Genomic DNA, 21,898 nt, shown 5'->3' with positions numbered 1-21,898 from the left:
TCCAGTAAAAGTTTGGTTTACTTCCTATTTAAGTAACACACGGCAGAAAGGTGCATTAAGGTGTTGCAATAATTCACGAGAGGCACCACATAAATTACAATGAACCTTATGCAGTGTTTGATCAAATTATTCTTCCTATGATCTACTCTTTTTTTCCATCAGGCAGAATTAGTCCTTTTTGCAGATGATATTGCAAAACTTTGAAAAAAGCTGCAACTGAGAAAACAGCAATGTTTCGTGTATGTTATTAACTAGTTTTGTGCCAGTGGGCTAACTTTGAAACAACAGAGCTCATTCAGTTTTTGTACTGACAAAATACCACACTTCAGGTGTGTTCTGTAACCACATACTTACTTATATCACATTATTTATAAGCAGCCAATATCTTTGGAAACAGTTATACTTCTTTGTATATTTGTTCTGCTGACTGACAACACGGCACCACTGTCTACCTTAATCTTTTTACCCTTGAACATTTTCTTAATCACATTATGAATTGTGAGAGGAGATGCCATGTATTTGTATACGGCCTTATAATAAACTATTACCAGTTGCATACGGTTCTCATGACACTCCTGCGACATTTCATGTATGGTATTTACAATATTTGTTTATTTTAATCCACAACATGATCCAATAATATTTATAATTAAAAAAATACACAGAATCCACCATACTCATAAATTTGTTACTGTCAAGAACACTGCACAATGGTATTCAGTAAGAGTTCAGTACTTTTATGCATCTCAAATAATGCAATTGATACATCCTAAGAAGAAAATTATATCCAATCGATCATTCCAGTCATGTAATAGTTCCATTTAAGAGAGATTACAACAAATATGTTCTCCAGTATTCTCAAACTGACCTATAATATTTTGAAAACAGTGACTTAATATGCCATGTCTATTAAAAACAACTGTGCCAAGAAATCCAACTGCTCATTGGGATGGGACAAGGTGGTGGAGTGGTTATCACACTAGGATTGCATTTGAGAGAACAATCATTCAAATGCCCAACTGGCCATCCCGATTTACGTTTTCCGTGATTTCCCTAAATTGCTAAAGGCAAATAGTGGGATGATTCCACTGAAAGAGCACGGACAATTTCCTTCCCTGTCCTTCCTTAACCTGAGCTTGTGCTCCATCTCTAATGAACTCTTGTTGAAGGGACACTAAACTCTAATCTTCTTCCATCCTTTTATTCATTGGGAAGTAAAGAAGGAAAAGGGCTGAGGGATCACAGAAATCTCATTACAAGAAAATAGACCAAATACAGAATCTGCACTGCAATGTAGTAAAACAGAGGGTTCACATACACTCCCTGACGAAAAGCACCCGGACACTTATTAGTGGACATTATGTGGAGTACATCCATGTCTAGCTCATCCCCTAAATGTTCCATTGGGTTCAGGTTGGGACTTAGGACAGGCCAGTCCATTTCAGGAATGTTAATTGTCCACAAATCACTGACTCACAAATGCTATTTTATGACAGGGTTCACTGTTGTGCTGATACAATCAATCATTGTTGCCAAACTGTTACTCTACTGTGCACAGTACACAACACAATAAAATGTGTTCAGTATATCCTTCTGCATTTAGTATTGTCTTAAGTTCAATAATGGGACTACATTCTAACTGTGGGAAACAACCCCCATACCTTAACATCAGTCTCCTCCATACTTTACTGTTGGCACTACATCAGATGGCAGGTAACATTCTCCAGGCATTCAGCAAATCCAAACATTTTGACTGGCTTGGCACAGCATATGGCATAACTACTCATTCCAAATCACTCATTTCCAGTCATTCACTGTGTTGTGGTATCGTTCTTGACACCATCTCAAGTATTGCTTGTACTGACTGCAGAAATGTGTAGTCATGAGGAGCTGTTTGACCACTGTACCCCATTCTTTTTAACTCCTTATGCATAGTCATTGTGCTAGTAAGATTACTGGTATCACTTAAGAGCTCTCAGGGGATTCCTTCCACTGATTTCATGTTATTTTTTACAACCAACTTCCACAATGCTCTATGGTCCCTGTTGGTCAGTACACGAGGTCCGTCTACTCTTGGTTTAACAGTGGTTGCCCCTTGATGTTTCCACTTCATAGTAATATCAACAACAGTCAACTTCAGCAGCTTTAGAAGGGCTGAAATGTCTCTGATGGTTGACATTCAATAACTAGTCTACATTCAAAGTCACTGAGCTCTCCTGGCCAATTCATTCTGCTGTTCCTACTCCTCTACTGACAAAGCAATGCTACTTGCCTAGTGCCTGACATCTAGTGATTGATTCTGCATTATGTACGGGTGTCCGGATACTTTTTATCAGCTAGTGTACCAACTTAATAGATTAAAAAATGAATATTCTTAAAACAATGAAACAATTTATTCGGAGTCAGAGAATGAGCATTTTTCTTATTATATTTTGTATTTTTCCCCAAAATACTGCATATTTCTCTCATCGCTGCAACAGATGTGATCATCATAACAAATATCTCCACAAAGACGAAACAGGTACATTTACAGAAATCGTGTGATCTGTCAGAAACAAAAGACGCATTACAATACATATGAAAGGTGTAAGGTTAAATGACAAGTTAAAACTGGTCAATATTTTGGCAGCCATCAAGATTAATGAACGAAAATATCTGAAAGTGTACAATATCATGATATGGTAAGAGCATAATTAATTTATCACAGTGTCTTCACAAAACAGATCAATATTTATCTTTTGATTCTTAATTTCACAATAATTTACATACATGTTCCTTCAAACATAACTAATTTACTTCCATTTAGAGTAGAAACATCAGGACAAAATCTTCACATTTTGTATTACATATTACAGAATCTTCAGCCATTTTCATGCTTTTTATTTGAATATAGGATCACAAACATTTCCATACTCCTTTTAGAATAATTTCTTCCTTACCACTCCCCCCCCCCCCCCTCAAACAAACACACACACACACACACACACACACACACACACACACACAGACGCAACTCTTATATGTTAAGTAGTGTTTCTGTTCAAAATTTGAACAGCTTTTGCATAGTTTGTCCAATGGTGCCTGGGAGGTAGTCCCTATCTTACTTGGAACATATTTATGACATGAAAATATTTTACACCTTTCATACTGCAAACTACTGAGCTTTGGTACTGATGGCAGTCAAAAGATTGATTTATCTTAAAAAAAAAAATTACATCTGATGGTCTTTCTTTGACAAACTTATGCATATCATTTACATACCACAATGATGAGAATATGCACAAGAGTTGTTGCAGTTATACAAAATAAAGTGAAATAATCACAGAAAAAAGAGTAACTTTTTACATGGTAAAAATTACCATTAATTGAACATACAAACAAACATCTTTGCACTTAAAACTTGAAGCAATTAATATGTTTATGCAGTTTTAGGAAATAAAATTATTTCCAGTTTCTTGATGAAAGTGACTCACAGCCCATTCTTTCTTTCTCAGTACAGAACATATTACTTCTGGATGTGAAAAGAGCAAAACAAGCACTGGCAGATTTTAAATATGTCATTGTCTGTGACAAAAATGTATAAATAAAGAAAACTATGACATTCACAATTCATGCAGCTGATAACTCACTAAGACTATACACATAACAAGTACTTCTGCAAGAATGCTGTTATAACATTAGTAGTATTTCTCATAGAGAACTGCTATTGCACAGTCTGGATATACCAGAACATGCTGTAGAAAATTCTGTCCGATTTACAAATGTTTTAAACATTTGATATTTGTACATTATATCCATTCGAATATTTAAAAAAAAGCTATAGTCACAATAGAATGCTAGAATTGACACTCTGAACATTAATATGTACATGGCAACTACACTATTTACATTAAAGGGCGGATCCACTGTTCAGAAATGTACAATTAACCACAGAAGTCAAACAGCAGCTTCTGCTGCTTATTGTTCTGACATTCTTTGGGAATGTGTTTCATCAAACAGCCACCTTCTGCACAGTAAAGTGTCAGATCGTGCTGATCATAATGCACAGTCATATATATGTATATAAATAACGTATCACAATTTACTGACGTATTGCTTCCAGAAGTTGAATCGTTGTCTTGGTATTATCATCGTCATCATCCTCACCATCTGGCTCGTCCTAGAAAAAACACGAAATAAAAAAGAATATTAAGCAAAGTTTCTGGATGCAATTGCACATTTAATAAGATTCTGAAGCAATAAAACTTTATAAAAAGTGAAATCTGGCAGAAATTAGTTAATTCCTATATTGCTGAACTGTTTAGAGTTTCTCTTCTCTGTATCAAATTAATCTAAGCAACTACATATAATAAATAATTGTTGAAAGGAATGTTCTACAACACACATGAAAACTGCTGCATCAACCAATACATAATTACCTTACAACATGGTACTGATGTGAGAGAAAAAAAAAAAAAAAAACTGGGATCAAGAAAGGGGAAAAGCAACAGGTAGAGTCTGAGTGACTTGGAAAATACAACTGCAAGTTTCTACTGGGAGACACAAAAATTGTACATGTCACGGAATTTATAAATTATGACAATGAAAACAATCAATTTTTGACAAAATAATGTAATTGGATAGACAAAAAATCTACTCACCAAGTGGCAGCAGAACACACACATAAAAGGTTATAATTAGGCAAGTTTTTGGAGCCAGTGGCTCCCTCTTCAGGCAGGAGGCTTGAAGGGGAAGCAAGATGGCTGAAGGAAAAGGATTGGAGAGGTCTAGGAAAAGGGGAAGTCACCCAGAACCACTTGTCAGGGAAGACTTACCGGACGGGATGAGGAGGAAAGACTGAGTGTTGGGGACTGCCCTGGATGGGATTTGTGAGAGAATTGAAATCTCATTTGGTGCAGTCCCCAACAGTCTGTCTTTCCTTCTCATCCCATCCGGTAAGTCTCCCTTGACCCATGGTTCTGACAAATTTTTCGAAACCTACGTCTTTTCCTAGACTTCTCCAGTCCTTTTCCTTCACCCCTCTTTCTTCCACATCAAACCTTCTGCCTGAAGAAGGAGCCACTAGCTCCGAAAGCTTGCGTAATTATAACCTTCTTTTATGTGTGTGTTCTGCCACCACTTGGTAGGTAGATGTATACATTATGAACACCAACAGCTGGAACAGAAACATGTTCTGCATATGTGTAGATCCAATACTGTAAATGGTTACTATGAAGCTGAAAATCATTACTGTTCACTGAGAATGACTTTTGCTGTTTTAATAACAAACAGTTGATTATAATCAAACTGACAAGTGCGACGAAAACTGTGTAAAAGATGACAGCACATGCATACAGAATATGCAACTCATCATATGTCAAATCACAGTCTACAAGATACATTTGCACTAATCTTATGGACTCCAAGATCCCAGGAAGCAGCAAGCTTGTAATTTTTTGTAACTAAATTTTCATATGCATAACTTTGATACTGCCATGGCTCTAAATAGTTGCTGAAACCCAAGGAGTCGTGAAGTTTGTAACTTGTGTCAATTATGTCAGTAAAATTTGTTAATCTAACAAAGAGACAGAGGGGCTGGCCAGTACTTAGCTCAGTACAGCCGATAGATACACAAAACAGAACAGAAAATTTACATTCGTAGCTTTTGGAACTTTGTTCCTTCATCAGGGAGGAGAGAGGGGAAAAAAGGGGAAGAAGGGAAAGTGGATTCAGTTACTCACAACCCAGGTTATGAAGCAACAGGGAAAGGTAAACAGGGAGGGTAGCAGAAATGGAGGCATGGTTGTCAGAGGGAAGCCAAAGACATTCTACCGTTAAGTACTGTGCCAGCTTCAAACCAAAGAGGATGCATACAGAAGTAAAGAGGTATATAGTATAAAGATAAACACAACTATGTAGCATGAAAAGATGCATGAATGGCTAAAGAGGAGAGGGAAGAAGGAGAAGACTGAAGAGTAAATGGGAGTGAGGTTGGTTAACGTAGGTTCAGTCCAGGGGGATGGTGGGATGAAAGGATGTGTTGGAGTGCAAGTTCCCATCTCCGCAGTTCCAAGGGACTGGTGTTGGGTGGGAGAAGCAAAATGGCATGTACGTTGTAGCAGGTTCCCTAGGAACTGCGGAGATGGGAACTTGCACTCCAACACATCCTTTCATCCCACCATCCCCCTAGACTGAACCTACGTTAACCAACCTCACTCTCATTTACTCTTCAGTCTTCTCCTTTTTCCCTCTCCTCTTCAGCCATTCATGCATCTTTTCATCCTACATAGTTGTGTTTATCTTTATCCTATATACTTCTTTACTTCTGTATGCATCCTCTTTGGTTTGAAGCTGGAACAGTACTTAACAGAAGAATATCTTTGGCTTCCCTCTGACAACCATGCCTCCATCCTTGCTACCCTCCCTGTTTACCTTTCCCTGTTGCTTCATAACCTGGGTTGTGAGTAACTGAATCCACTTTCCCTTCTTCCCCTTTTTTCCCCTCTCTCCTCCCTGATGAAGGAACAAAGTTCCAAAAGCTACGAATGTAAATTTTTTGTTCTGTTTTGTGTATCTATCGGCTGTACTGAGCTGAGGTAAGTACTGGCCAGCCCCTCTATCTCTTTGTTAGTATTTGTTTCACATCTTTATATGAGATTTTCCATTAATCATTTAAATTTGTTAATCTTTCTTTTCTCCCAAGTGAACTGTGAATAAATTTTTGATGTTCAGATATTTTACAGAACTGGCTGTTTTCTCAATTTAAAGACGATGTTTGAAGACTTTAAAGATAAACGTGATCACTAGATTTGTATTCTTTAAAACATGTTTCGCGTGTGACAAAGGATCATCTGACCTACTCGGCTAGTCACCGTACAACCCTTGCAAATCTGTGCACACAAGTGAAGATTGTGTAGAATACCCAGGACAATATGCACTAGTTGTTTGGCTACATGCATGTGAGAGTAAGGTCATATGTTGCTACATGATCACACCAAACAAATAATTTCGTGCCGTCACTCATCTTTATATAAATTTATTGTTGAGTAAATGGTACCAATGATCAAAGGTTTTGAAGTATTGTCTTTTCTTATGTTTTCATATCACCCATGTACATAACTAACCCATCAGGTTAGCTGAGAGTGCTAATGCGCTGCTTCCTGGACTCGGGTAGGCGTGCCGGCCACGGATCGAATCTGCCTAGCTGTTTAATGACGTGGGCCAGTGTGCTGGCCAGCCTGGATTGGTTTTTAGGTGGTTTTCCACATCCCCTAGGTGAATACCAGGCTGGTCCCTACATGCCACCTCAGTTACACGACTCGCAGACATTTGAAACATGTTCGCACTCCTTCATGGTTTACACTAGACTGATTCCGTTCCATGGGATATGGGGGTGGCAGCAGGAAGGGCTTCTGGTCACCCCTTTCAATTAACCCTGCCAAATACGATTGAAACAATGCCGACCCTGCGAAAACTGCGGGACTACGGCACAAGCAAAAGAAGAAGAATATCACCCATGTACATAACTATTACATCAACAACTATTCACCAGGTAATTACTTACATTCAAGAAAAATCTTAAGTCTGTCAAGTAAAACAAGGCTCCTGAGAAGTGCACATAATTTGGAACCTGCATCTAATTAATGGCAGGTAAAATGTGAAGTTACCTTTCCTTTTCAAATAAAACATTTAAAGGAAGACTCCTCAGTTTTGATAATACTGTACATAATATTATAAAAATAAAATCCTGTGAGTTTTCAATGTTGACTGTAAGAAATACTCCTCTCTACCTTTGTGAATTACCCTCATAATTATGTTCGAACAATAATCTGGTGGGAATCATTATTTCAAAGGACATTGTCCTTGTCCTTGTGTTGTCCTTATCATTAATAGACACCCAGAAACAATTTTTTCAGTTACTTTTATTTATTTATTTATTTTTTTTTGTTGTTAGCACTAATCACACATATTTTTATAAAACTGGTACAGCTATCATCTTGCATTCTTTAAGGAAATACTAAAAATATACTTTTAAGAAGAGGTCCCCAGTCATGGGACTGACTTTTTGAAACAATCTATATGGCAATATAGGTTAAGTAAGGTCCAAAGAATCACACTCTGCAGCCATTCACCTTGTTGTACCTTCATCTGCGTTGAACTGACAAACAAACAAAAAATTTGGAATTTTATGTGATGCTTTATAGACTTAAAAATGGTAACAATGTACTGACTGGTTGCATAGTGTAATGTTTAAGGTACTGACCTCACCTGCAAAAGGTTGCTGGTTCGAATCTCAGCAGGTATATTGAATGTTTTTTAAAAACTTTATCAAAATGTCTTTGATCATTATTTTATGCAGTTAATAGGTTTAAATGTATTTTTTTCTGTGTTCATTTGTCATGTCATATTAGTGATTATATGAAATACATATTTGCTCTCATTTTCCTTCCTATCAGTCTTTTTACACTTGCAGTTCTTATTCACATGACTTTGATTATTGTTATGTATTAACTTTGATTTCATTACTTCCATTTTGTCATCCAACATTTTTGCCCATGCTACTGCATACATTATTTCTGTTTCTCATTTTGATTGAATTTCATTTTACTTACAATTCCTGCTTTCATTGAAATCATCATGCATCTTATTATGTCAACAGTGCAATAAGAATTTATGTTTTAAATGTTTGTATGATGACTGCCATCCAAAAAGATGTACGTCTTGTAATGAAAAGTACATTCTTGACACCATAGCATGGTCAATATGAACAGATTATTTCATATTTTTTTCCTGACAGTTTGGCAGTTTGAAATGTTTAAACATTATGATAGCTAAATAAAAACAATTAGATCCACATGCATAAGGATTCCAAGTGGAAAAACAATGATAGGAAAAAAATAGGAGTAACTGAAAAAAGCTAAAATGTAGATCAAAATTGTGTATACATCAATTAACTGAATGAAAATAATGATCAAAGGCATTTCGATAAAGATTTAAAAATAAAAAAATTTCAATGTACCTGATGAGATATGATTGACAATCTCTTCCATGTGAGGTCAGTACCTTAACCACTACGCTATGCAATCAGTCTGTAAATTGTTACCTTTTTTAAGTCTATAGCGCATCACATGAAATTATGAATTTTTTTCATTGTTTACTCACATATGAGGGCACAACAGCGTGAATGGTTGGAAGGTGCGATTCCTTGGACCTTAGCCTACACCACTGAATAGATTGCTTCAAAAAGTTGACCACATCGCTGAGGACCACTTCTTATCAGTACTGTCTATTTGGAAGTGAATTTGCCTGCTACTAAATATTAATATAGCACTTCAATCAGTTAGACATGAAGACAGGGACACACCTGACATACCTCTAATTGGCTTCAATTCAACCACATCTATTCTACAGTTTCTGTGGTCAAGTGCACACACAGTACTAAGAAAACTATAACTGACATACAACACATGGGCTGTAAAAGTGTTATAAAGTTGTCCAGAACTTGCAAACATATTCAGGTTCAAGATATTTGTTATTTCATAAGCATACAATAAAGACTTGACTTTCACGTATCTGAGTCTGCGTTGTTACTAGATATCCACAGTTCGCTTCAACCAGATGATTTTTGTGGTAGTTGTGCAATGAAATGAATGAAAGTATACTGTCAAAAGCTGATAACAGCACACTTCTTGATTTCAAATATTGTATTTACAGTCCTTCTGACCCTGATTTACTGAGTGCTGCTTGAACTAAGGGCACGTGGAATTACATTATTTAAATATACATCTATCTCATTAATGTGGATAGATAAAAAAAATCTACTCACCAAGCTGCAGCAGAACACACACGTAAACGACTGTTGTGACTGCCAAGCTTTCGGAGCAAGTGGCTCCTTCAGGCAGAAGGGCTGAAGGGGAAAGACTTTCCTTCTCATCCCACACAGTAAGACTCCCCTGACCCACAGTTCTGGATGACTTTCCCAAAATCAACCCCTTTTCCCAGACCTCTCTAGTCCTTTTCCTTCGCCCTTCTTCCTTGCCCTTCTACCTCAAGAAGGAGCCGCTGGCTCTGAAGCTTTGCAATCACAACAGCCTTTTATTTATGTGTTCTGCTGCCGCTTGGTGAGTATATTTTTTATCTATCCAATTAAATAATTTTATCAATAATTGATTATTTTTGTTGTTATATCTCATAAATGTGGAAGACAAGGATTTGCTACCTTTTTAACAGGACAAAAAGGGGCTTTAGCTCAGCTCCACCATTTCACAATATCTTTGAGGAAAAGAGAAGTTCTCAGCTGTGAATTCTAAGACAATCAGCTGTATCTACACTCAGGTCTGATTAAAATCACTTGTTAGTAAACACTTAACACCTTGGAACTAAGCTCTTCTAACTAGAGCTCTCAACAGCACGTATTAATTATTTGTCCTTGTTGTGCCACAGTCAAGTGTTAGTTCAAGTTTCAGTTCACTAGCACTTTTTTAGTAATGTGGTGTAAATGCACAATCCGAGTTCACGGGAGGCAAAATGGAATGACACCAGGAAGGACTGATTCAGTAAGCAGAAAAGTGAAACAAACTTTGGTGAAATGTGGTAATGAAGAGAACATACACATTTTTTAAAAAATGTGTAAGTTCTTACAAACAAGACGTAAAAACACTATATGAAGTTCACAAAGTTATCAATTCTCATACTGATCACACATATGGTCTTCGAACAATCAAACCTATAAATGTATCTGCATGTTAATTAGACTTTCTTAAAGGGATCTTTAAATATTCATTTGAGTTTTTACTTCTTAATCATTTGGTTCTTTACTTTGGTAAATTTATGGAATATTCTGTTGATACTTGGATGAGCAGAGATATATTACAAGCTGAAACACACAGTGTTGATGTTCCAAAATAACAATTTATAAATATTATTGTGGAACATTGGTACTTTGTGTTACAGTTTTTAATATCTTTGATTCGATTAGTTTATGGCAAAAGCTTAAGTCCAAATGGAACAATGCTTTATGTCCTTTTTTATATTCATGATCGTGAAGTTCAAAGATACCCAGTATCTTCAAGTCCTACATACAAAGTATCTTCATCCTTTGTTTTGTTTTGTATTTGGTTTTATGGGGCATTGCGAAGCCATTAAAAATAAGGTGACCTGTTAATCCCCAGTTACTAGCAATACCAATTTGAAGGTATGCCTGTGTCAAACCGAATAAGGACAATTTATGATACATCATGTGTTTTTTACTTATTTTAGATCCTTTGAAACCAATGATGTAGAATGACTGCAAAGATTAAGTTATATAATTCAACCCTTCCATACAACCCACTGAGGGACCATGTTTGAGTTTGTAAGAAGAGTAATTATTTAGTATTATTTAATTTGCTCTCAAAAGAATGTCTGATATCTTTCCACCTTCAGATGTATACACAGAAGCAGGAAAACTATGAATAATTCTAATTTTATGTGGTAACTGCAAGTCTGAAGGTGTACCACCCATGAATAAATGGGAGAAAATGAAACTGGTGCGCTTTGAACTCTTGTGGAGTTAAGATCCAGATGTGCTGGGCACTGCTGGTATCCTATTTAACTGTCACTGGCAATAACACTTCCTGCCAATGTCTGCATCCAACTTCCTGCTGTCTGAGCCTCGACCAAGGGGCAACTGATGTCAGATGTGGCAATGCTATAGCATCGTGTGACAAACATCAAGTAACAAGTATAGGAATGGCAGTAGCATTGCCTACACGGATGTGTCCCCATTTTAAGCTGAGGTATAAACTGAGATCAAATGACAGCATCAGTTGCACTTTTTTTTAAATTAGTGATCATCACATCTGTTTTCATCCAACAAGGCAATTTTTCAGTGGTTACGAGACAACTGACATGAGAGTTTCATATAACTCCTGAAAAATGGCCCCCGTTGCCGAAACCGGTCATGGTAATCATAAATGAAAATAAAAGGGCAACTGGTGCTCAAATTTGATCCCAAATATGCTACAGCCAACTCTCACTATATGGAATGTTAAAAGAATATACAAACAATATTAAAAGGGAAGTATCTTAGACATTAACACATTTATTAATAAGCTGAGCAGTTTGATGCCACCTAGATGTAGCTGCTGTTAATGCTACATCTTTTCTAACATTTATTCCTCCCCTCACACACATACGCACACACACATGCACACACTTTTCCCTTCCACTCTTTGTGACTACTGTTCTATTAATGCTACATCTATTTATGATTTGTTTCTTTCTCCAACCTCTCATTCCCCTCTCTTTCACCACATAACAGTTTCTTTATAATTGGTGGGACTCAAATATGGTGAAAATTGACATTCTCCAATGCTGGTTTGTCCTACTGATTCCATTTTAGGTGAAAGTCAATGATGCATTTTCTACAGGACCAATAACCTTCAGTCACAAAATCGTATATATAAAGCAATTCGAGGTACATTTTACAGAAACAGAGTGAGGTTTATGTTTTCATAGCCAGTATTGTAATAACTAGTGATAAAAAATTAAAATTTTCCTTTTCTTTGAGTAGTAATAATAAATGAATATAGTTTGTCTGTTGGTTCTTCTAACACTCCTTGGTACGACAATTTCACATTTATGGGTGAAAAATGTGCAGTTTTGTTAGTTATTACAAACTGGCTTGTGACTTATTATACTGACAATTTTTGGATAATAATCACTGTTATGTGACGATGACCTAATAAGCCAAACATTGGTTCCAATAAATATAAGTGGAATGAAACACAATGCATGCGCTTTTTGTATACAAATATAATGTGTAGCTGTGGGATCAGGGCGTTTGTGGCAAAAAGAAGAAAAATGAAGTAAGTAAGTCATTTTTATGAAAACATTGGAACTAATAACACATTTGCAAGTCATTTGCAAGTGTCCCACCACGGTATTTTTCCAAGTAAATTTGCAAAACAATTTCTAACATTATTCCAACTAATTCCACTTTGTATACCAGAGTAACGTGATATACTTCATGAAAACCTTGGGTAAAATGGTTGTTCCCACATTAAAATCAGTCTCTAACATCAACTTTGTTTTAAAAAAATGCAGTCAAGCAGTTAAAATCTGTCTTAACATTTAAACAGCCACTTTTGTATACACTTCCATTACTTATTACGGCTACAAATGGAAGTTTGTGATGACATCAACAATATTTGGAGACTGTTGCAAAGAGGGAAACTCCATCCTGTATCATCAAACTGACAGATGTGCATCCATTTGGTGCTAATGAAAATCAAGCCTGAACTGAGAGTCCCCCTCTCCCACTCCCCACCAAATTGCTCCACTTCAATTAATTTATTACTGACCATCACAACAAGAATATTATTGCACATAACTGAACTACTGCTACTGAAAAATCCAGGCTGGAATGCAAAAATATTATGAAAAGGAAAGCTGCTACTCACCATATAGTGGAAATGCTGAGTTGCAGATAGGCACAACAAAAAGACTCTCACAATTAAAGCTTTCAGCCATTAAGGCCTTCGTCAACAATAGACGACAACTGCAGTCTCAGCAGCACCAGTGCATGATGTGGCAACTGGGTGGGGGTAAGGAGGAGGCTGGGGGGGGGGGGATAGTATGGTGGGAGTGGCAGACAGTGAAGTGCTGCAGGTTAGATGGAGGGGAGGGGGCGGGGGTAGTACCGGAAAAGGAGAGAAATAAAAATACGGGGTTTGGTGGTGGAATGACGGCTGTGTAGTGTTGGAACAGGAAGAGGGAAGGGGATGAATGGGTGAGGACAGTGACTAACAAAAGTTGAGACCAGGAGGGTTACGAGAACGTAGGATGTATTGCAGGGAAAAGCTGGTGTGTGTGTGTGTGTGTGTGTGTGTGTGTGTTGTCTATTGTTGATGAAAGCCTTAACAGCCAAAAGCTTTAATTGTGAGAGTCTTTTTGCTGTGCCTATCTGCATCTCTGCTATATGGTGAGTAGCATCTTTCCTTTTCATAATATTGCTACTGCTACTGAAGATTTTCTATCAGGATGCCACAGTAGGTAAATGATATTAAGAGTCATAAGACTTGCAAAACTTTTCACTTTGTACCGACACAAAACTATAAAAAAGCATGGAAACTAAGAGTAACAAAATGTGGGAAACTATGTGCACTCACAGGAGAGCACAAAACAAAGTATCATGCCAATAGTAAAATATTAACTAAACAGAAAGAAAGTTGTAGAAGGAGTTAAAACAATATAGCAGATAGATGTGGCTGACTGACCACAAGAATAAAAAAGAATGAAGTAGCTACTCTGCAGCACACTAAAACCTCTAGCCTGAAAGTTTAGACACATCACAAAACTTTAAAACTTGTCATACTCGCCTCACCGTCAGCTAAAATAGAGGGCATATCCACTCCGATATTTGCCTCTGCCTTTGCAGCACGGTATAAAATGCACTCTGTTAAAATACAATGTACAGAGGGTTGCACACAACAAACATCACAAAACGCGGGATCATCTCGCTGTAGTAAAAGGCCATGAGGAAGATGGCAGTGCCCAATTTGAAGATGTGTGAGGCTCACTTCATCCCGCCTGAGCAACAGGCAGGAAGAATGGCATGGCCAGATAGTTGACTGCACCAACCGCAGTTTGTTGTCCACTACTGCCTGCCATTCCTTATCCCAGAACTGTATGAACTTCCAATGTAGTGCAAAAAATGACAGCCTGCAGGGGAATAGAATGCTGTTCCACATCCTGTCTTCTAAAGGCCTCCTTGGCAGCCCGATCAGCCTGTTCATTTCCCCGTATCCCCACAGGCCTTGGCACCCAGCAGAATGACACTGGCTTTCGCTGCCACTGGAGCAAGTATAATTGGTCACACATCAGTTGGGCCAACTTCTCAGCTGGATACGTGTTCTGTATTGATTGTAAGGCACTAAGGGAAATCAGAGCAGATGAGAAACCATTTGCCTTGAATACGTCGCATCTGCTCCAGTGCCTTGAGTATCTAATGGAGCTCCGCTGAGAAAACAGTATACTTATCATGAAGGCGAATCCTGGTGACATGGTCGGGGAACATTACAGAGCAGCCAAGGGAATTCCATTGTTCGGAGCCATCAGTGTACACTACTGTAAAACTGTGATGCATATCTCAAATGTTAAAAAACAGAGATTGAAAAGTAAAATCTCGTGTACAGTCTTTCTTAAAATTGGTCAAGTTTAAAATAAGTCTGGGCCTCTGGAAGAGGCAAGGTGGAAATCTGCTATAACCTCAATGTAAAACATTAAGACCGGCCACACCCATCTTTAAAAGGCAATCCCTTGCGCAAATCCCATAGGGCCTCATTGCTTGTTGCTGGTTATGAAAAAGCCTTTCCATTGGAGAGGCTGAGCAGTAGTATGGTATGCAATTGTGCATGGTGTGGACATGTTTTATATGCCTGGCAGTCATCTAATGTGAAGTGGTGGTTCATCAGCCTCTGCACAGAAGCTTGGTATGGGCTTGTTCTGAATGCCCCAGTGGCCAACTGAATCCCTTTATGGTACACCACATCCAACATCTTTAAATAGAGGGTTTCACAGCCCACAAACTGTGCACTCGTAATCTAGGTGAGTTCACACAAAAGCTCTGCAAAACCAGAGCAGACAAGTCCTGTCTGTTCCCTATGTACTGGGGGAAAGACATTTCAAAATACTTAGAGCCTTAAGGGACCATTTTTTCAGGTCCTTAATACGTAGCAACCATGTAAGTTTACAGTCAAATATGAGGCCCAGAAACCTCATCGTGTCTTTGAAATTAAGAACAGTGTCCCTCATTCTCAGTTCATAAAAGTTTAAAACAGAATGAGAACTGTTTAAAAGAACAAAAACAGACTTCTCTGTTGAAAACTTAAAACCACTCTTCTGCATCCATTCATCTACATGTTGATCGGTTAGCTGCAACTGACATGTTGTCGTTGCACGGCTTGAAGAAGAGCAAAACACAGAGAAGTCATCCCCAAACAAAGAACATCTAAAAATGGCTCTGAGCACTATGGGACTTAACATCTGAGGTCATCAGTCCCCTAGAACTTAGAACTACTTAAAACTACCTAACCTAAGGACGTCACACACATCCATGCCCGAGGCTGGATTCGAACCTGCGACCGTAGCGGTCGCGCGGTTCCAGACTGAAGTTCCTAGAACCACTCGGCCACACCAGCCAGCAAACAAAGAACACTGTACAGGACTTTTCACTACTGACATAATACTATTATTAGCTATGGCAAAGACAGTCACACTTAAAACACTACCTTGATGGACACTGTTCTGCAGCTCAAAGAAAGCAGACAGAATGTCACTGGCTCGGTATTAAAAATACCATGGTGAGAGAAAAGGACCGAATAAAAATGGGAAGACATCCATGAAAATCCCATTTGTGAAGCTGCTCGAAGATAAGATGCCTCCAAGTAGTATTTCAGGCCTTCTCGAGGTCAAGAAACATACTTAGAAGGTGATGCTGGTGCAGGATGCAGGAAAGCCTGTTGTATAGCTGTCTCCATGAGGGCCAAGTTATCAAAGGTGGAGCGATACCTCCTGAAGCCACACTGAAAGCGACTATGGAGTTGCCTGGATGCTAAGTTGGCAGCTGACGATCTGCTCCAAGGTCTGTCCCACACAACTAGTGAGGGCAACACTACAGTAACTACTCAGGCATGTACAGTCTTTCCCAGGTTTTAAAAGAGGAATTAAAAGTGCCTGTGCCTCATGCTACGAGTCAGGAAAGTGATATGACGCCCAAATGGCACTAAAAAGTGTGAGGAAGATATTTTTCTTTTGCCTTGTGAGGTGCCACAGCATACTGTAATGGATTCTGTCATGACCAGGGGATGTGTCACGAGCCACAGACAATGTAGAATCCAGCTCCCACAAGGAAAATGGGCAGTTGTAATCCTCATCAGTGGTGGACCAGAAGTCCAAACCACTCCTCTCATCAACTGCTTTGTGGTGCTGGAAACCTCAATCCAGACAGGCGGTTGCAGTAACTATGGAAAAACAGGCCGCCATAGGCTGGGTGATGTCTTGCAGGCTGGTTTGGAGACTGCTGTTGCCCATTATAGCAGCCATGAGGCACCTCCCTCCTCTGCCAGAAGTTCTGCTGATGGTCTCCCATACAACAGAACACTTCATGAAACAATTAATGCTTTTCAGGAATTGTTGGCATGATCTCTTCTTGCTCTCTCAAATAATATGGCGACATTTTGCCCTTGCCACCCAAAGGCTGCAAGATTCTCTGCAGTTGGCCCACCCTTGCACAGCCATATTCCTAATCCTGATTGCAGAGTGGCAGTCATTGCTCCACCAGGGGACAGGCTGCCTCTTCAGTTATCCTGTGGACTGTGGAACGGGTGCTTCAGTGGCGCAATGGATTGTTTTGGTGATATGATCCACCAATTCCTAGACACTGACACAATGTTCAAACTGGGGTAGCTTACTACGAAGTGTCCAGTCTGCTCTATTGAGCACCCATTGCAGTGGCTTCCTTTAGGGTTCCACTTCATGTGGAGCGTGAATCAAGAATGGGAAGTGATCTCTGTGCATGTCATCAAGTACTTCCCAGTGAACAGTGTGAGTAAGGGCTGGACGGTAAAGCAAGAGATTGATGACAGAGAACAACCCACCTGCAGCACACAAGTGCGTGTTCGGTCCTGTATTTAGCAAATATGCGCATGATGACAAGAGAAGCCTCTCAACTGCTCAACCCCTGGGGCACGTTACTACAAAGTCCCAAAGCATACTGTGTACAGAGAGACACTTTGTCAAGCACATCATACTGGGGCAGGAACATATTGTCAATGGATGATGGACATGCACTGATATTGCAACTGCTTGTAAGGGAGAGAAGGGAGGAGTTTAGTCGTTACTGACGAAAATACCTACTCCTCCTCGAGCACCCTCTCCACTCATGTCATCCTTTTTGTGGAGTACATAGCCTTGTAGCTCAGGGGTGTCTGACTGAAATTAGTCTCCTGGAGGCACAGACACAGAGATCCATCCCGATACAGTAGACAAAATTCCTACAGATGTCCCCCGACATCCTGCAATTTCCACTGTAATATGGGAGCCATTTATCATGGGGGGTAGCACTGGGGTGGGGCGACTGCAGCAGGTGGAGGTTCAGCCTTGGGGCAAGATGACTGCCCGACACATACCTCATACTCCATAAGCTCAAGGTAAGAGTCATATGTAACATCAGGTAGAATCACATCAATATGGTCCGATGGTTTACTGTTTGATTTTACCTGTTGATGCTGCTTTTCTCTGTTTTGACGGCTTCGCTGGAGCTGGAGTAGGAGTGGTAATCACTGTACTGGGCATCTGAACAGCCTCAGCTATTGGAGGTGCCTGGGGCTCTTCCATGTTGGTCTAGGGGGGAGGGGGAGGGGGTGGGGGAGGCTATAGGCTCTGAAACACTTGCTGCCTTGCAAGTGCACTGACTTATTAGTTGTTAGTGCTGATGCTCGCAACCTCCGTTTGTGTAGATGCATCAGCTTTTGGAGCATGCTTCTGAAGGACTGATGCAAAAGATGTAACAAATGTGAGGGCTGCATGGACTTGGAGATCTTTTAGGTATCATCACAGGGGATATACTTTTCTGTTTTTATTTCCTGTACTTTGCATTCCTCTAGAAAGATTCGCCAGTCCCCAATCCAAACAGGGTGGTCTGCAGAGCAGTTTATACACTTGACAGGAGACGAACAACCAAGTTCTTCATGAGCGGCCTTACCACAGTTGCCCCAAGTCACTTCTCCCTTACACCCTAGGGTTGTATGTCCAAAATGCTGGCATTTGAAACAGGGCATTGGGTTTGGGACATATGGTCGTACGTTTAGGCAAAGAATGCCTGCCTTGACATGCCCTGGGAGTTTTCTGGTACTGAAGGTAAAAACGAAGAGTCAGATTTCACCAAGTCTCCATCCACCCTTTACATAATGTTCTGAACACCAACATTCCCTCCTGAGCCTACTCACTCTTAAATTCTTCTATAGGAATATCAACAAGGTCCCTACATGACACAAGTTCAAGGTGCTGTGGAGTTCTGTGTTGATGGCATACTCCCATTCTGCAACTGCTTCACAGATTTTAGTATCCAGGCAATTCCTCCTAAGCTCTTCTGAATGTAGAAAGGTGAGACTTTCTTGAAACTTCATTCTTTCCCTTTTATTACTAAAATACAATCTGATTACCAGCCTGTGTTCTGTTACTCTTTACTGCTTCGTTCTTATTACTCCCATGTCTGGAGGGCTGGCTACCCAAGCCCTCTTTTACGTTGTGTGCTGGTGCCTACCAGCAGCCAACCCATCCCAATGGGAGGTGTAAAATTAAAAGTCACAGGATCCAGTTTGGTCCCAGGAGCAGCTAGGGAACTAAAAGTCCACCCAGACAGAGCCCCACACACCTGGTAAGCCTTATAAAATTGAGGTGTAGCTGGTTCCCCATTAGTGACTGTTCCAACGCAACAGTCATGCATCTCCTCAGCATGCAGCACACCTTGAGACTGAGGTCCCCCCCCCCCCCCCCCCCCCACCGAGGTTTATTCCATCCTCGCGATCCGGGCGGTCAAGCCAAGATTGCCATTCCTTGACACACACAATGCTCAGCATGCCCAGAGCTTATGGTGACAGAGGACTGGCAGTGCTTACCAATCCCCCAGCTCAGGAACCCTTGGGTCGCCAAGCCCTCACCCAGCAAACAATGGCTGAATCCCTGAGGGTTGTAAGTACAAAGTGCAAAACTGAAGGGGAAGCCATGAACAGTGACAAAACATTTAAGCGCAATACCTTCAATTGGGCATGCTGAAGTAAATATCACTCTACATATCATAGTTTACCAACATTTTTGATAATTGCCAATACTGTGAAGGAAGAAAAAAATTCATGACGAAAGGAAATCAGTGTAACTGGTGTGCAAGTTACTGCTTCCACAGACAGCGTGGAAGAATACACAATTGGACATTACTTAGGATTGAACGGTGCAATGTATCCAATTATTTTAAGGTAATTTCAGAATACTAGAATTACAAATGATGTAGATATAATTTGTCTTGCACTATCTACAACAAAAAATGATATATCTGATTCACATTGTTCAACTAATGAAATGGCAGTTTTAGTATTTGCACTGTTCTTATTCACTCAAGAGGAGAAAAATCATTACCTCCACTGCAGATATGAATGATATCTAATATATACTGACACATTACAACATTAACAAAAATTACCTCAATTATTACCAGGCAATGTACACTGTAGCAGGAAAAGGATGCAGGATATTAGGTAGGTGCTGGAATTTCATTAATCTTTGTATCTGGTTTAGTTTGTCTTCTTCCACATCAATATCTTTTGCTATGCTTCTTCCATTATTACCCTCTGCTTTCAAAGCAGCAGCAATTCCAGATGAAATTTCAAGCATCTTGTGTTCATCTGAAGCACATATTTGTCATTGGAACATTTGTGAATATTAATGACTGAATGTTTTACACTTTTCAAGGTTTCAAACATACACCTCAAAAGTATTTATGTCCTCAAACAGAAAGCAGCTGTGAGTCAAGTCTACATCTCAACAATGTTACTGACTCCTTGCTTCTCTTTGAAAAAAACTGACTATATCAATCACCTTTTCACACTTTACAACAATAAATTCAGTTTAAATTGTATCAGGCTTCATTTTTAAAATAGTTTTGTTTGACCAACGCAACGTGTCCCGAATGGATGACAGTAATAAGTATCCCTGGCACAGAGAAACAACTGCAATGGAATCCCAATTCGGTTTTACAAAGAGTACTCTATGACATTGGCCCCTTACTTAGTTCGCTTTTATCACGAAAATTTCGACCAGCATGAAGCGCCAAGTGACTTTAAAAAGCACAGGTGACTTCTGTATACAGGGTGAAGCGAAATTCGTGCACTTGGGTTTCGCAGCGTGACTCCTCACATGCCAGCGATAAAAAAATGTCTCTCACAAAATTTCGTCTGGCAAGTACATCTGGCAGAAAAAGAATATTAAAGAGTGGCAATATGGCAACACTGTAACCACATGTATGACAACTACCTCTGTCAGTATATATTAGTCGTGCTGTACAGTTGGTGCAGTGGATATAGTTTTGGGTTAGCACGAAGGAGACAAAGGGTTCAATCCTGGGTGGGGGTGCATTTTTTTCATTTGCTAATTTCATTCTGACATTTCATACTGTAATATACACCGTTTCTTAGGTCACATGTATCCTAAATTTACAACATTTTATAACACTGAACATAACAAATACGTGGTTAGACAAATAAGAAATACACAGTTGAAACAAATGACCTGTCATAGGACAGAATAACCACAAAAATAATATCAATTTCGAGATGCTAAAGATGATAGCACAGTACAATAATACAACATCTACTTGTCATTTATATTACATGTAATATGGGTGCTCGGATGTCGCACATTAGCAGCCAGTGACAATAATAATGTCCATATTAATGACCTCATGACCTTCACAACAGAATACATTGTCCTCAGAACAACAGATGCTCAAAGCAGCCTCCCTGCACGTCCGAACATTGCACTACCTGCCAGATCATACAGCTCTGGACCCTTCACAGCAAAGCTATGACAACAGTAACAAGAACAGCATGAACACGTGCCACCAATTTTCCACATTCGTCGGCGGAGAAGAGTACACACGCTCCTTCAGGTGTCTCCACAGGAAGAAATCCAGGGGATTTAAATCAGGTGAACATAGTGGCCATACAACTGGACATCATGTCCAAGCCATTTCCCTGGAAATGTTCTGCCCAAATAGTGTCGCACATTAATTCCAGAGTGTGGAGGTGCATCATCATGTTGGAACCATATCTTCTGCCGAACATGTAGTGAAACATCTTCCAGCGGATCAGGCAGATAGTTTAAG

At 39.4% G+C, this 21,898-nt stretch overlaps 1 protein-coding gene across 10 annotated transcripts in view; it reads right to left on the bottom strand.

The window, feature by feature from the left end:
• Nucleotides 1-2,401: 2,401 nt before the first annotated feature.
• The window catches only part of LOC126259791 (transcriptional repressor CTCFL), a 149,528-nt gene continuing 130,031 nt past the window's right edge, over nt 2,402-21,898 (bottom strand). For all 10 annotated transcript variants that reach the window (XM_049956799.1, XM_049956807.1, XM_049956801.1 and 7 more), the window contains one exon: nt 2,402-4,159. In XM_049956799.1, the coding sequence (XP_049812756.1) occupies nt 4,082-4,159 (78 nt within the window). In that variant the 3' untranslated portion in view covers nt 2,402-4,081. The remainder of the gene's footprint in view (nt 4,160-21,898) is intronic.

The sequence above is a fragment of the Schistocerca nitens genome, chromosome 5 (genome assembly GCF_023898315.1).
Source record: "Schistocerca nitens isolate TAMUIC-IGC-003100 chromosome 5, iqSchNite1.1, whole genome shotgun sequence".
Taxonomy (NCBI): domain Eukaryota; kingdom Metazoa; phylum Arthropoda; class Insecta; order Orthoptera; family Acrididae; genus Schistocerca; species Schistocerca nitens.
Note: the sequence above shows the minus strand (reverse complement) of the source record. Positions and strands in the feature narration are given on the sequence as shown.